This window comes from Monodon monoceros, unplaced genomic scaffold (assembly GCF_005190385.1).
Source record: "Monodon monoceros isolate NGI ecotype Baffin Bay Population unplaced genomic scaffold, NGI_Narwhal_1 Super_Scaffold_21, whole genome shotgun sequence".
NCBI classification, from domain to species: Eukaryota; Metazoa; Chordata; class Mammalia; order Artiodactyla; family Monodontidae; genus Monodon; species Monodon monoceros.
The window spans coordinates 148,236,672-148,253,782 of record NW_021703778.1 but is presented as its reverse complement, the minus strand read 5'-3'; the positions used below and the strand labels follow the sequence as shown (position 1 = coordinate 148,253,782).

Below are 17,111 nucleotides of genomic sequence, written 5' to 3'. Positions count from 1 at the left end.
CGGGAGGTGGGGTGAAAGACAGCCAGCAGGCTCCGAGGGGGCGTGGTTTGGGGCCAAAGCCTCTGACCTGCTACTGCCCACTCAGCCTCCGCAGTGGCACCCGCGGTGGCCCTCGGGGCTGCCACCAGCACCACTCCAGTGATCTCCTAGCCCCTGTCTCTCCTCCAGCTAACACGCTGTCTGCCTGGGTGACTGTCCTACCTCGCTGCTGGGGACAGGTCGCTCCTCCACAACCTTTCACGGCTCCCTATACTGACCCTATTCCACCCCACTCCCTTCAGAGTCCTGGAGCCTCTGCTCTGACACCAACAGCTCTTCTAGCCATACCTCCAAACAGGCCTGCTCTTTCTCTGTTTCCTGCCTGCATCTGATCGCTCCATGATGCAACCAAGGCCTGAGGCATCACAAACTCCTCTTTTTCCACTTGGAGCTCTTGAACCTGCACAGAGCTGCAGGATGGCCTGGTAAATGCCACTGGGGCAAGAAGTCCAGCTTCCCGGCACTTTGTCTCTCATGGCAAAGCACCTACTCCGGCAAAGCCTGATGCTAGCGGCAGCTCCTGCCGGGCTCCGTTGGTCCTCAGGTGTTTTATATTTGTATGTGTGTATGTCTGTGTGTGCGCATGTGCATGCGTGCGTGTCTGTATGTACTGAGACCTAAGGCCAGAGCAGCTGGCAGAGCTAAAGAGTCCTCTGAAAGCTTGGCGTTGAGGAGTGGGTGGAGGCGACAGATGAGTGGCCTCCTTCCTCCTCACGTTCCTCTCCTGGTCTGGGCAAGCGTGAGCTCCAGTTCTTGTGAGAAGTGGTCAGGAGAGTCCAACATCCAGGGGTGCCCTCCAGGATCTGGGCAGCCTCGCTGCATCTCGCTGTGCTTGCCCTGTGTCCTCTGATTTCACTGGTTCCCTCTCCTCCTCGGCCCACCCAAACCCCCAGCCCCTCTACAACCGCTGATGACAATGCTTCCCTTGGAATAGGAGAGCGCAGGGAACTGTGACGGTGTGAAACTATTCTGCATGATATGTGATGATGGAGATTTGTCGTTGTGCATTTGTCAAAACTGATAGAACCAGACAACACAAAAAGTAAGCTCTGAAGGCAACTGTGGACTTTTGTTAATAATAATGTATCAGTATTGGCTCATTGGGCTTCCATGCTGGCTCAGTGGTTAAGAATCTGCCTGCCAATGCAGGGGACATGGGTTCGAGCCTTGGTCTGGGAAGATCGCACATGCCGCGGAGCAACTAAGCCCGTGCGCCACAACTACTGAAGCCCGCGCACCTAGAGCCCGTGCTCCACAACAAGAGAAGCCACTGCAGTGAGAAGCCCGCGCGCCACAACAAAGAGCAGTCTCCGCTCGCCGCAACTAGAGAAAGCCAGCGCGCAGCAATGAAGACCCAACGCAGCCGAAAATAAATAAATAAATAAACGAAACTAAAAAAAAAAAAAAAAGCCGTCAGATTAAAAAAAAAAAATTGGCTCATTAATTGCAACAAATTACCAGACTAACGCAAGATGTTAATGGGAATTGTGTACAGGGGCTGGGGAATGAAGGTGGGATGGTGTATGGAACTCTATATACTATCTGCTCAGTTATTCTGTCAATCTGAAACTGTACCAAAAAGAAACCAACAGCGTTAGCATTCTCTAACAGACTACATTACAATTTTGGAATCAAGGTGTGTGTAGATGGTCTCTACAGAAGTATGTAAAATGTTTAACTCTTTTTTTTGCATTAGTTTTTTAATAAAAGGGATTTGAACTAAAAAAAAAAAAAAAGCTTCCTTCTGTCTATTAGGTCACATTTCCTGGAAGCAGAGCCTGAGATGGGGGTTCGGGTGCATGGGATTTGTGGCGAGCGTGCTTTCAGGAGAAAGGAAGGTGAGGAGGCGGGATAGGGCGAGGGCGGGGCAAGCACGGTAAGGATGCACGCAGCCTGGCTTGTGCCTGATCCCACTCCAGGAGTCCAGCCTTTGGCTCCCCTGTGTGGGTCCGCTTTTGGCTGAAGGTGAGAAGGGGGCGGGGGGGTTGGATACGTAACCCTCCAAGCAAGGCAGGTGAGGGTAGGTCTCTGGCGAAGGGGGCAGGTGTGTGCTATCAGCAGCAAAATTCAGCAGCTGGGGCACGGATGCACTAACCCAGTAAAGGGGGTCTGAGTGGGGCAGTGACAGCATCCCCTGTATTCTCTGTGAAGCCATTTGTTAGGGGACCAACTGTCTCAGTTTTACAGGGATTGAGGTTTCCCAGGACATGGAACTTCCAGTGAAAGTGTGACAGCATTAAGCAAACTGGCTGGTTCCCGTATTTGTACTGTCTCCATCTGGAGCCAGCTCTCTCTCTTCCATACACTGATAACACTTGTTTTCTCTAATATTAATAATAATGATAATAATTAATACTTATTGAACATTTCCCCTAGGCCAGGCACTGGGCTAAGCGCGTTATCTTCAGTCAATCATTTAAAAAAGTGCTTGGAGGAGGGATGGGGACATCCCAACTTTACACACAGGACAGAGCTACGGAAGGTTGCCAACTTGCCCAAGGTCACGCTGCTATGAAGTATCAGAGCTAGAATTTGAACTTGGGTCCACTTTGAACTTGACTGAGATCTGAGCAATTGACTACTGCATGTGCCCAGCAGCAGAATTATGTATCTGCGTGCCTGACACTCTCTCTTTAGGACAGGGACCCTGCCTTTTTCCTTCTTCTGCAATCCCCACCACAACCCCTGCACCTGGCCTGGTACCTGCAGAGTGTGGACACAGGTTACATTGAAGCTCACTCACCTGAGTTACCAACGCCCGGTCCCTCTCCCCAGATAGTCTAGCTAGAAGTTGGTGGGCGCTAAAAGAAATGGAGTGAAGCCTCCTTTTTAATGCCAGGAAAGTTTTCTCTCTTGGGCCTGAGCAATTTGAGTGGGAGATTCAAGGAGTGTGTATAAGCTTGGAGTTGATTTTGGAGCCAGAGGACCTTGGTTTGGGTCCTAGCTCTGTCTGACACTCTTTAACTGTGTGACCCTGGGCAATTTGCTTCACCTTTCCAAGCCCCAGTTTCCCCATTTGTAAAATGGGGTTAAAATAATAACTTTGCTCATAGGGTTGACTGTAAGATGAAATCAGTTCATGGCTAATTGATTTAACAGACTGAGTACTTATTATATGCCAAGCATAGTGTAAGCATAACTATATACAAATAAATCCCTTCCATAGTCTTCTGGACTGTTTGTTGTTCCCATTTTACTGATGAAGAAACTGAGGCACAGAGTGAAGTGCGGCACAGACCTGCCCAAGTGGCAGGAGCAGGATTTGACTCTTAGCAACCTGCCTCTAAAATCTGTGCCCTTAACCCTGTGCTGATCTTCATGGCAAGGGCCCAGCAGGATGCTCTGCAAATCAAGGCCTTAGGAAATACTCAGCCGATGCCAGTCTTCATCACCATCTCTTCGACTCCAGGCCACCCCTTGCACAATCTTCGGTGACAAGAAGCTCTGGCGTTCTCACACCATTCCTGCCCCTTACAGAGGTCCTGCTCACAGGCCCCAGAGCTGTGCTCCCCAGGCCCAGAAGACCTCTTGCAGCTCCCCCTGGACGCCCCATACCCGCCCGTACCTGAGTTGGCCAGGGCCAGGGCCTTGAGCGTCACAAACTCCTCCTTCTCCACCTTGAGCTTCTTATACCTGCGCACCAGCTGTAGGATGGCCCGGTAGAGCTCCAGCAGTCCCGCGAGGCGGGAGCGCTCCTCGTCCATGATGTAGTCCTCAGCGTACACTAGCTTGTCATCGTAGGGCAGTGAGCGGTACACGATGCCCAGGATGAGGATCTCCATCCAGGCACTCTGCAGCAGGCTCATCTGGTCCCCCAGAGAGAGGCTGGAGAAGCCTGCAGGAAGAGGGGGCAAGCAGGGCAGCAGAGGTCAGGGGGCCTCCCTGGCGCTGGTGGGGAACCTCTGGACCCTGCCCCTCCCTTTTACCTGCTGGTCTCATTGTCCTTCCCTTGGTGAATGAGTCAGACATGGAATTCACGGAAAAGACTTAACAAAACAAGAGCTCAGTCAATGCTGACGGTTGTTATTATCATTATTATTGTTAGTTCTATGGCATTTTTCGAATGTGCAGAGAGGCTTTTTGATTAAATGCATTTGTAATTTAAGGAGTTATTGAATTCATAGTAGAATCAGGAGGTGGCAGTATAGGGTGCCTTCCACTCAGAGGAGTTTCCATATCCCCCCTCTCTGCTCAGTGCAGGGGAGGCTTTAGTGCTTTCGAGTGACGCCTGACCTCAATGCAGAGTCTCAGCTGTGCTGAGACCCAGGGGTCCAACTAGGAAGGAGGAGGAATCAGCTGTTCCCGGCCAGTGACCACAGCCTGGGGCTGCTAAGAGCTCAAGAGCGCCCAGGGTCAGGGGGCACTTTCTCACAGGCAGCCTGTCCTCCCAGAGGTCAGACCCCCATTGGCCTGGCCATCACTCTCCACCTAACAATGACCCAAGCAGTCCTGTATTCTGTGAGCTTGGATCATGGGCGTTTCCCCCTCCCTACTAGCAAGGAGGCTGAGTTCAGAGTGAAAGAAGGATGGGGGCAGGGGCAGCTCCAGAGTTATGACACTGTCTTGTTCAGTGTGCTCTGGAGATTGCCTGGGCTTGAATCCCGACTCTGCATTTACTACCTGTAGGCTGACCTTGTAAGAGCTGTGCTACTTCCCCAAACCTCAGCTTCCCCATCTATTAAATGGGTATAACAGTAGTGCCTGCTTCAGAGAGTCACTGTGAGGTCTAAATGGGACCATGATTACAAAACATACATTTACTGAGCTCTTACTATTATTATTAATGATGAGAAGAAAGTCTTCATCTGCAAAATGAGAATGACACACTGGAACTGTATTATATATGCACTTAACTCAGGTAAAGTCAATTAACATCTTGATTTAAGAGAAAGAAAAAAAAAGCAAGGAAGGAAGGGAGCAGCGAGGGAAGCAGGGAGGGAGGAGGAGAGTTGATTTTCAAATACCTTGGTCACTAAACACAAGGCAGTAACTTCAACCAGAAACTCAGTGATGGGTTCCAGGACTGACCACACCCGATGTACCAAAAAGGTAAGGTATCCACAAAGCCATTGCACTATGCACCCGTCATGGACAACTGAAATTAAGGGAGCTCCACGGGTAATTTTGCTTATGTAGGACTCTTTACTTGCTGACCTGGAACCTAACCCCACTTAGATGCAGTGTTCTGACTCAGGGTGCAGTGAGGGTGAAAAGAGATGGCCGCGGGAAGCACCTAACACCTCCCCCTGCACACAACCGGTGCTCAGTACATGTGAACGAGGAAGGTAGGTACTATTACTGTTGTTGTTGTTAGCACGCTACTGACGTGATTCTTCTCCCCCGCCCTCAGACTGGAGGCCCGGGGCGGTCCCAAGCCTCTGGATTTCTTGGAGTCTGTTCCACCCTCATCTGCTGTCCTCTGTCTCTAAAAGCCACTGTCCCTCCCTGTTTTCCGACCAGCGCAACAACCAGTGTCCAGCTGTAAGGGGCATCCCGGGGAGGAAGCCCCCCTTCGCTCAGCAGGTACCGCTTTCCCAGTAAACACCCTTTTTAGTCTGACTATCACAGTTCACAGGCCGATCTGTACTACCCGGACCTGGGATCACCACCCGGCTGCTGGCATCCCTGGGTGATCGCCCACAGAGCTGGAGCGATTATACTGCCGACACGGGGTGAGCGTGGATTGATGCGCCTTCTCGGGGGAGAGGCTGTGGCACAGAGGGGTCAGGTGCTCGTGTGTTGTCATCCAGATCCCAGAGTGGGAGCGGGTGTGGGCTGCCCGTGGTGGCGGGGAGAGCCGGGTGGTAATGAAAGATAGATAGAAATGGACATCCAATTTCCCTTATCGGGCCTCTGAGCAGGAGAGGCCTGGGGCGACATTAATTAACAGATACCAATCAGCCAGCACGGGGGGTGTGTGTACGTAGGGACGTGTGGGACTGCACTGGGGGTGCGGGTCTGAAGGCAGACAGACTGGGAGGGAAGATGTAGGAGGTGGACGGGGCAAAATTAATAGACAATTGAACTGGAAGGTGGCAGAGAGGGAGGGTGAGGTAGGAGCTAGGCTTCTGGAAACGAAAGACAAAAGATTCACGAGAGGCTCAGGGCTAGGAGAGCATGAGCGACACGCTCTGCCCCCTCGTGCACGCCCCACATACTTTCTGAGCACCTACTAAGTGCCAGGCACCAGGGACAGAATGGCCAGCTGGAACCAGAGCCGATCCCTGCCTTCCAGAGCTCAGTCAAGAGGGAAAGCCACACCCCAAGTTACGGCGTGTCCCCATGAGGTTACAGCTGTAAGAAGAGCTCCAGTGAGATGAAGGGCTGAGAACATGCAATGGGGGAATGTGGCCCAAATGAGAGAGTCCGGGGGACTCTGCAGAAGAGGAGACTTTGGGGCTGAGCTCTGAGGGGCGAGGTGGAGCCCTGAAGGGGTGTGTCTGCACGGACCGCTGTCACTCCTGTGCCCCGGGCTCCCAGGAGCACGGGCACCAAGCCGCTCACCTTCCGAGCCCCACTGCCAAGTGCCCAGCCTGGTGCAAAGGGGCTCCACAAACATTCCTGGCACAGAGGCAAGAATGGACAGATGCCACCGGGCCTCGACTCCTGGGTGACGAGAAGATGGGCCAGAAGAACATAGATGGACCCTCTTAGTCCTCTAGACATGAGTCCGGATTTAGCTGCCTTTGCTTATCATGCCTGAGTCAGAGGCAGGCCTACAGGGCAGGTCGGTGGCAGAGGGTGCGGTGGAGGGGGGGATGGAGCAACTTGGGGATGTGGGACCACCACCTGAGGGTGTCCTGAGGCCTGTGTACACACCCCTTGCTAGGCTGGTTTGAGGATTGACTCAGCCCCTGACTCTTCTCTTCTTCCTTGAGCTTCTTCAGAAGGATCTAGAAATAGCTTTGAAAATCCAGGTGCACACCCCAAAGTGCTGCACAGTGGATAGAGGCTGCTTGGTTTTGTGCAAGGTCAGGGGGGAAATATTGGATATTTTCTAATATTTGAAATAGCTCAAATATTTTCTAATGTTTGACAAAAGAAACACAAGAAGGAAAAATGAGAAATAAAAATTATCTCTAGGAGAAAGGAGGGGGAGGGGATGGGGATGGAGGTGAGAGTTCTGCCTACGCGTTTTTGTCTAGTTTTGGCTTTTGAACCTGTCCGTGTTGAAGAAGTGACATTAAATCAAGCATAACACAAAAGGCATTCTCCCTTCAACCTAGCAATCTCACTGCTAGGAATTTCTCCTAGAAAGAAAAGTATGCATAAACATAAAAAGATAAATGTGAAAAGGCTGTTTGTTAGATCTGTTTGTAACGACCCAAAGCAGGCGACAACCTGAATGTAACCAATGTACTATATGTACTTATTATATAAATGTAATAAAATGTAATTATCAGCTAGGTGAATGGAACAGTAGAAGCCACTAGAGAGAATAAGGAAGAACCATGAATGTGGATGTAGAAAGATACTCACTGCCCAAGAAAGATGTTAACTATTAAGGGCACAGATGCCAGAGCCAGCCTGTCTGTTGGAATCCTAGCTCTGCTGACCACTGGCTGTGACCCTGGGCACGTTTTCTGTGCCCCAGTTTCCTCATCTGTAAAATGGGAATAATAATAGTACTTACCTCATTGGGTTGTTTGGATTAAATGAGCTAACGTGTGGACCGCTTAGAACACGGCTTAGCATATAGTAAATGCTACTATTTCATATAACTAAATGAGAAAAGCAGAGTGTAAAGCAGTGTTATAGTATGAACGATGGCAGGGAGGGGACACACACACAGTGGCTATACACATACACAAATTCCCAGAATGAGGCTTAAGAAAGATGGGTATTTGGAACACATCACTTCCACCCCTCTGCCACATCTTTACTGGAAGCACATATTCTTTCTTTTATTAAACCCAAACAAAGGAGCTCAAGCACTCCTCCCTGCCCTTCAGCAATGCACCCTTCACTTCTGCGTTCCTGTGCTGGGCTGAGTCTCCTCCATCAACTGATCAGCAATTCTGGGGCAGAGGGGCTGCTGGGAGAGGCTACATGTGGCCCGTGCCCCTGGGGCTCTCCCAGCTCGCTGCCTACTCCCACCTCTCCCACCTTGAGCTCTGCTGCCCCCGGAAAGTTGCTTTATCTGCACCAACTGATCTAATAACATTCAGGCTCTTCCCAAGCCCCCATCCCCCAGTGATTTGACAGCATGAGCTTCTAGAATTTAAAAAAAAAAAAAAAGCGCACATAATTTGTGGCAAGTGGAGTTCATAATCTGTTAATTTATTATCGTTTCTGTCGACCTGGAGGGCCATTAGCAGAGGTAATAAAGGGAGATGTAATTATAGGATCTGAGGCCACTCCAGACACAGCTGCTGTCACTCGTCAGCCCATATTTCATCGGCCACTGGTGTTCTTCTCTCCCCAGTGTGAGCCAGACAGTGGCTTCCTGGTAGCAGGGTCTCTGAGGGACCCTCCGCTAGGAGGCCCCTGGGGGGTGTCCCCTGCAGAGGCCGTGCACGTGTCAGCCTGGGCTGGGCAGGGCCAGCTAGAGGAGGCTGTCCTGGCTGGGGCACCCTCGGGGCTGCCTGGGCTGGGAGGATAACACCTAATATCTGCAGGCTGCAATTCATCAAGTGATACCCACTGCCTGTGAATGTTTGTTGCCTCTTGTTCTAATCTCTCGCTCATGGGGAATAAGAGGCGGACACTCTAAAGACTTGGGCTTGTTCTCTGGGCAGCCCAATACTTGGAAAATTCAACTCAAGGGAAAAGCCTGTGCTGGGGTGGGCAACTTCAGACTGACTCAAACGAAAGAGTGGCTGCTGCTCTGGGGGAATCACAAGCAGCCCCAGCTTTCCCACGGGACTCACCCTTGCAAAAGTATCCTGTGTGTCCAGTAATATGGGGAAAAGGGAGGGGAGTGCTGGGAATGAGTCCGTGCTCAAATGAGGCTTCCTTCCGGCTAAGCTGGCCACTCAGTGCCCGCATGGATATGTCCGCTTCTGTGCACAGCACTTAATGTCCCTCTGGACTTTTACTCCATGGCCACTTGCCCATCAATCCTGAAGGCCTCACTCTTGTTCTACTCTCTCCCCACAAGCCTGTGGCATCCCTCCTGCCTCTGCACTCCATCCTGTGGTTCTTCCTGCTGCATTCTAACTAAGCACCTGCCTTCTCACGTCTGAGATACAGGAGGTGGGAAATGGGTGGGTAGAGAGGAAACAAGATTGGCCGTTGAGGGGATAACTGTTGAAGCAGGGTAATGGGGAGGCTCATCATACTCTTTGGTCTACCTCTGTTTGAAATTTTCCATGAAAAAAGTTTTTTGTTTTGTTTGTTTTTAATTATCTAACTTATTCCCAAATGAGACCCTTAGGGCAGCAATTAACCTAATTCTTTAGATGGGCCACAACTCCTAGCAAGAGAGCTTACACACAGTTAGTGCTCAATAAATGCATGCAAAAGCAAGTAGGAAGCACCCTCTGTGTGCCAGGCTCTGGATTAGACGATACTGACGCATGAAATGTGGTATCCTATGCTTAATTCAGGGCAGCGGCTTGGGCTCCTCTCCAGAGCTCTAACCTGAGCCGTCTAAAGAAGACAAGCCAGTCCTTCTGTCTGTCCAGGGACCAAGATGGACAGTTGCTGACAAAAGTCCCAGAGTGGGGCCCTGGCTTGTATCCTCCCTACTCAACCTGCCCTGTTTCTCATTCTCTTTCTCATTCTCTGACCAGGTCTTCAGATAAGTTTTCCATCTAATCTGAGATGGGATTAAGTCAATTAGTTTAACTATATCAGGCACTGGATTATGTCATCACCCTTAATATGAGGTTTACATGCAGTAGCAGGAGACCCTATTAATTAATTTTACCTTAGACACTAGAAGGTCAGGCCCAAATAATTCAGCATGCAAATGTATGCAAAATAGGCAAATTAGCATTTGAGACAGACAAATAAGCCCCTATGTTTATTTTATTTTTTAAGCAAAAAGAATTCAGCTTTGGACAAGGAGAAATGATGATGTGAAAGGAGGCTTTTAATACTATTAGCAACGACAGTGGTCACAGTCTCTGCCATTTATCAGGTGCCCACCCTGTGCGGGGCCTGGGCTAAGCGAGCCAGGTCCTCCCAGCAACCCAGTGAGGGAGGCTCTACTACTCACAGGTGGGGACCCTGACGCACAGAAAAATGAAGCATCTCGCACAGAGCCAGTAAGGACAGAGCTGGGATGAGAGGCCAGGTCTGCCTGAATCCAAAGTCTGTGCCCTCAGCAACCATTCTGCTCTGCCCACTGCCCTCTTGGTTGGGCACAGACGGGAGGTGGGGCTGGGAGATGAGAAGGAAAATGGGTGCAAGGGAGGCACTGCCTCCTGGTTCTACTCTACCCCCTGGGGCTTAACTGTGGGCACAAGGAGGTAGAAGAAGCAGGCAGTGACCCATGGGCCCGCCAGGAGCCACTCCTGAGCCGTGGCTGCAATGCAGTATCTGCTCAGCCTGGAAGAGGAGTGTGTGACGGGAAGGGGGTGTGTGCAGGGGGAGCGGTGCCTAACCTGGCCCTGGGCTAGTGGAGCAATCCAGGCTGAGGTATCTTAAGCAGTGGCCTGACCCCACAGTGGTGCTGAATCAGCAAAAGGCAGATTCAAAAACTACTGAGTGTGTAATCCCAAGAGGCTGAGCTCCTTAGTAAGGGCGCTCCAGCCCAGATCCCCAGGGAGCCCACCCATGAGTCAGGGAGTCCCTGTGGAAGGAACTCTAGGCTTCCTGCCAGCTAAGTGACACCAGCACCCGCTCTGAGCCGTTGTCCGCAGGAAGGCTCCTTCCTGTAAGCTGTGCCCATAACATCTTATATGAGGACTTTCTGACTTGCCCCAATCAACTGTGGGCCTTGGCATCTAAAGTTTCGGACACCTTTGCTACATAACCATGCATGCTGTATTCATCTTTCAGAGCCGGTGGCAAACACAAAAAGGATCTAGAGACAGGAAGATAAACTGTCCCACATTACAAAGCTAGGAAGAATCTGAGTCCATGGCAGGTCACTGCCAGAGAAGAACAGGACGTCTCCCCGACAGTATGAGCCAAGCTGTTAGGGCCGCAAAGGAATAAACTGCACAGACTTTAGAAAGCCCCCCAAGAAGGGTGTGATGCAGAATATGTGGGTATCGGAGTCTACAAAAACAAATTAAAAATCAGCTCCCTCCCTTTATCCAGAAGGGAAAAGACTGAAAGAGGAGTTTGGGGCCACATGCAACGAAGAGAAGTCCGGATCACCCAAAACACATTTGTAGCATGTACTTTTCATGCCAGAAATGATCTTAAAAATCATAGAATCCAAACTGAGAGACAGGCCTCCCTTAAGATCAGGCAAATGGCAAGAGTGAGCATGCAGCTGACGTCAGGATGTGCCAAAGCATCATACACACGGCCGCATTTCATCCCCACATCAAAGCCCATGAAGGAGGTACTGCTGGTATTTCCTGTTTGCAGAGAGGTCGGGCGACCTGCCTTGGGTTACACAGCTAGCAAGTTGCAGACCCAGAACCTGAATCTCAGTCTGATTCCAAAGCGCATGTTCTTAACCACTCCACTTCACCTGCCTCTAGTAGGAAACAAGAGTCAATCCCTCTTCTGTGTTGTTTTCCAGTATATTGCCAATAAGATTTAGGATAAAACCCTGTTCTTTGGCCTTTAAGGATTCAAAGAACCTGCTCTGATTATTACCTATTGTAGAAGCAATCACACCCCTGCTAGAATGATAATCCGATCTGAAGAGCCCCCAGCAGTTCAGGAACATCACTGGACCTTCCAAACAACTGCTCACCTCCAATCCCACAAAGAGAGAAAGGAGGCCAGAGAAAAATAGTTTTGCCAAGATTCCACAGGGCTCCTGGGTCACGGGTTCCCATTCATCAGAACCAGAGCCACGGAGAGAGCGGCTGTGAGCCTCTGACTACACTCTCCCCCAGTCCTATGGGACTCACCTGGGATGTGCTTGGCCCAGCCAATAATGACCACGAGCTCCCTGTCTGCCAGATCACAGAGAGTGGTCAGAGCCTTGATGTCGCCCTCTGGCATGCCAGGGGGTGGCATGGCGTAGAGTTTGTCCGGCTCAGCCACCAGCAGGTAGGAGACGATTTTAGTCACTGCAACAACAAAAGGGAGAATGTAAATGCCTGGGAAAAGAGGAAAGGGGCCAAGGTGGAATCTGAGATGGCTCAGGAAGAAAAGTCGGGTTCCGAGGAGCCCCAGGAAGCTCAAACATGGCTAAAAACACCCCTCCATTCCTCCCTCCCTCCCTCCCTCTTTCTTTCTCTCTCTTTTTTCTTTCTTTCTTTCCTTCTATTTTATTGGTGATAGTTGATTTACGATGTGTTAATTTCTGCTATACAGCAAAGTGACTCAGTTATACATATATACATTCTTTTTTATATTCTTTTCCATTATGGTTTATCCCAGAACATTGACTAGAGTTCCCTGTGCTATACAGTAGGACCTTGGTGTCCGTCCATTCTATATGTAATAGTTTGCATCTGCTAACCCAAAACTCCCAGTCCATCCCTTTCTGACTCCACAGAGTTGCTGGCAGTGATGATTTGGGCTCTTGGGAAATATCCCAACAAGGGAAGTTGCCTGGTGAATTCTCTTGAGATGAACGTGATTCGAGTGGGAGGTGAGGGATGCTGGGCCTGTGCCCTCTTAGGATCATGCTGCATTTGGAGCTACATTCTGTAAATGCCACAGGAAAGGTCTTCTGAATGAAGCCTGAAGTACCCGATACCAATGCCAGACACTGATGCCCCTCCCCGTGACCCTCTGTGCCCCATAACCCAGCAGTGTGAAGATGGCATTTCCCCAAGGGACGCCAGATGTTCCAGGAACAGATGCTGGCAAGAGGGGCAGGGACTGCCCTGCACTCACATGGCTTTTTAGCAGGAGGAGAAATCTGTAAGCTCAGGTATGGGCTGCTCTCTGAGTCCAGCCGTCGCTTGTATTTCTGGCGGCCTCCACGCACTCGATCAAGGCGCACACCTTTTAGGGAGGAAAGGGAGAAGGTCTTAGAGTTGTTCAACATCACCAGGGGTGTTAGCGCTGACTTTGGAATTTCAGCAATGGCTAAATCTTCAGGGCTACGCGCCGATGGCTTTTTTTTTAACAGCTGCCACATGGCCAGCCTCAGGCCAGGTGATTGGACAATCCTAAGATAATTGTCTTCACAGTAATAATGGCCCATCCGGGTTGCCCTAGGCCTGGTCCTGCCTCTCTGGAGTCAACATCCTCCTGAAATCCATCCCAAGCAACCTTCAGCTCTTGAGTCTTTCTGTCTCCAAAAGACAAAGCACAACAAACATACTCCTCCAACGGCTGGGGAAAGAAGACACATCATTTTAGATCTGCCGTGAATCCAGGCAGGACTGAGTTAGCTTTACCAAGAGAGGAAAGGAATCCCTGCCATGCGCGGCCCCTCCAAAGAGCTATAACAAAGATTTGCAAACTGCTCACATAAAAAGCATCTAGATGGGCACTCGTTACAGATGTCAGTTTCTGGATCCCTCCCTCAGAGATTCTAGGATTCAGTTCTGTCTGTCTATACAAATGCCCCACGGGATGAGCATGCTGTTTGTCCTGGCCACACCAGGAACACCGGTGCCCGGAAGGCTCTCAACAGCATGTACAGAAGCAGCTGTGGCCATTCCACCCTGACATCCCTTTCCAGGAGTGAGGCCCTATCCTAGGGAGACAGACCCTTTATTGTCACTGGGTCCATACCACCTTCAAGAGTGCTGCCCACCCACAGCTCCTGCTGTCTGGACAGAGCTGTTGGTACCATTTGACAGCCCCACCAGCAGGCAGGGCGGACAGGACCTCCAGGGGGCTCCTCACCCAAGGCTACACAAGCCTGTGTGTGGCCACCAACCTATGTGACCTGACATGAAAAGATGGATGGGACACATCAACCGAGCTCCAAGTGAGAACGAACACAGAAAGCAGAGCGGCTCTCCTTTCCTTACCATGAAATGGACCTTGACTAAAACACATAAGAAGTCAGAGACAGAGCCAGCGTCCCCAGAGGGAGCAAGCTCGGTGGCTTCAACTCCTCCTCCTTTCCCCAAAGGTCAAGAGCGTCATGGGCACAGAGCCCCAGTCAGGTGATCTTCGGGGCCCTGTCTTTCCCCGGCACTTCCTCCTGCCGGTCCTACCTTCTTCCATCTTCCTAGCTCACGGGGGTGCTCGGAGGGCCAGGAGGATGCTGTAAGCACACCCAGCCAGACTGCCTGAGGGGACTGTCTTTTGGGGGCCAATCAGTGCTCGCCCTTTCATCAGCAGCATCCTTTTTACCCCACAACCTGGCACTTTTGTGTTTGATGCTGAACATGGCTGTAGTGAACTCTTTTCCCCAGGAAAGGGTCTACCCAGCATTCCACCCCTGCTTCCTATTTCAAGGCAATTCCCCTGTTGTGAGTCATCTTACTGGGGAGGGTAGCAGTAGTGCTGTCAGCCGCAGGGGTGTGGGCAGCCCTGGGCCAGACTCTCCTGATTACTGCATCTCCCGTGCCTGGGCTCTCGGGGGCTTCCCTTGGTCCTTGTCTGGCTAAGTGTGGGCCTTGAGCCTCCTGACGGGCTTGCAGTGAACTCCCCTTCTGCTTCGAGAGTCAGAATGGGTTGCAACTGACCACCTCTATAGTGGGTTCTCTGGGACAAGACACTGCGATAAGGACATGAATGTAGGCAAGTTTATTTTGGAGGCGTTCTCAGGAAGAAAGTCAATAACGACCACAGCTTTCTAGCGAATGTGGCTGTATTATCCACATCCATCAGTACCTCGAACCTTGAAGGGGCAGCCGAATCCCATCCAGCACAAGACCAAACTCATGTGCTGATGGGACTCTGGCTCACCCCTCCCGGCCCCTTCCGTGAGGGTAGAAGGAGCAGGCACATAAGGGCAGGAAGGAGGACAGTTCCTCCCTTTGGGGAAAAGGTTTCTGGGGAGAAGTTCCCTGTTTGGAAGAGTCTTCTTGACCCCATCCTGTGACACAGCCACAAAGCAGCTCAGCCCTGCCTACTACACCCGAGGCGAGTCAAACCCTCCACCAAGCTTCTCCCCCTGGAAAGCTGGCAAGACCAGCAGTGAAAATGCCAAGCGTCAGGCATAAAGGACCGTGAGGACCCCAGTTTCCTGAGTACCTACTATGTGCCAGGGTCTGACTTGGAGTCCAAGATGAACCCCTTCCCCGCTTCACTGACTTTGTCTGCTAGATGCCAGTCTCATGAGCTTCCCCCTCCCACCCAGGCTGCCTGATCCCAGACAGATGTCAGCAGGAGAGTGAACTGTTCCACAAAAGTAAAAAGAGGCGCCCATCCCTCAGCAAGGCGAGAAGATGGGCAGATGCCACCTCTGTCGCGGCATCCATGTGAAATACTCTCTGTCCTGATACAGGGCCTGGCTCTTCGTGGGTGTTCAAGAAAGTCTTGACACATACAGGAATGGATATGCCTCCACCCAGGCTGGGTGCTTCTTCCTGGGCTCCAATAACACACCGGGCTTCCCCGAACGACTAGGCGCCCCTTACAGCCAGAGGCTGCTCACCATGCTACTCCAGGGACTGTCGTGGCACCCAATGTGCCACGTGTATGCTTAGAAAATGTGAGCTGTTACTATGATCATCGCTGTCATCATTATTATCACTCTTCCCCTGTGCTGCGTACAACCCTCTGGTAAGTCACATTGATAATGATAATGAGAACAGCCTAACTTATGGAGGACTTTCTGTATGTGTTGCCCTATTTAAGCCACAGCATATAAAGCAGGTGCTATTATCCCCATTTTACAAACGAGAAAAACTGAGACTCACAGAGATTTAGCAATTTGCCCAATAAATGAGCCAATATCCAAGTTCTTTGCCATTCCAGGGTATGACTTCCCAGGGCACAGCAGGTATAAACTCTCTAAATTTTCTCCACAGATCTTTATAGCACAATGGTCAATAGCTCCAATCAATAAGTGTATCAATTAACAGGTTATTCTGTTTAAAAAAAAAAGTAGCCTGTTGTGTTTGATTATGCACGAATTGATCCCTGGTATGAGGTGTGTTTGTTCTCCTTGCTTCCTGTCTGCTTTCCAAGTCCTACTCTGAACACAAACCCAAGTCACTCAAGCCCACAGGATCCAGTGATCAAGGTCCCTTATGAGTTGTGTGGCCTTAGCCAAGCTGGCGCTCGTGGCCTTGGTCTGGGATACAGGGGAGGGGGCAATGGTAGTAACAACTCTGCTCACCGCATGTGGCTGTTGTGACAAATGACATCATAGTGGGAAAATTATTGGTAAATTGGGAATTGGTTTCAGTAGCCAGGTGAGGCCATCACTCCCATGGCTCTGTGCTCTGACACCCACCTGGCACTTCACATGCCACCTCCAATTCAGTGGGCTCTTGGAGGACAGGGCCCAGGTCTGCCCCATTTTCTGAGTTGTCCCTTCCTCCCCTACACTGCCCCACAGTCAGGGTTTATCAAAGACCATTTAGGGTAGAGGGGTCCTGGGGCATAGACCCAGGCTGGGGTTGGGCAGATGGGCCCCCACCTAAGTGACCTGCCCATACCATCAAAGGTACCCTTGAAGGCCCCGTTCAACTATTATCTCTACTGGGAAACCTTTCCAGACTCCCCTAGCAGAGCTGGCCACGCCATTCTTGGGCTCCCTTTGTTCTTTCTCTATACAGCAACCAAGGTCAAAACAACTCTTCACCATCATGCACTATGTGCCCATCTCCCTGGCGGACTGTGGGGCAACTTCTGGACAAGGACTTTCATTTATCGTTGCAGCCCAAGCTCAGCACACAGCCTGCGGTCAGTAACCAAGTGTCTGAGTAAAATGACGTGCCCAGTTAAAATGAAGCTCTTCAGAGTTAAGAAACAAAAGAATCTCAGGGTCTGATCCTTGCCCCAGCTTCCATTTGTCTCTCCAGCCTCCAGAAATTCATTCTCTCAAGGCAGCCTATTCCTCATGAAACTTTCTCCTTGTATTGAGCTAAATTCTTTCTCCAGATCACTCCTTACCTTGCATCCCATCCAACAAG

At 50.8% G+C, this 17,111-nt stretch overlaps 1 protein-coding gene across 4 annotated transcripts in view; it reads right to left on the bottom strand.

Annotated features, from left to right (window-relative positions):
* ESRRB (estrogen related receptor beta) overlaps positions 1 to 17,111 on the bottom strand; it is a 171,456-nt gene that overhangs the window by 2,836 nt on the left and 151,509 nt on the right. For all 4 annotated transcript variants that reach the window (XM_029239080.1, XM_029239081.1, XM_029239079.1 and 1 more), the window contains 3 exons: positions 12,958 to 13,068; positions 12,021 to 12,182; positions 3,605 to 3,874 (listed from right to left, as the gene is read on the bottom strand). In XM_029239080.1, the coding sequence (XP_029094913.1) occupies positions 3,605 to 3,874; positions 12,021 to 12,182; positions 12,958 to 13,068 (543 nt within the window). The remainder of the gene's footprint in view (positions 1 to 3,604; positions 3,875 to 12,020; positions 12,183 to 12,957; positions 13,069 to 17,111) is intronic.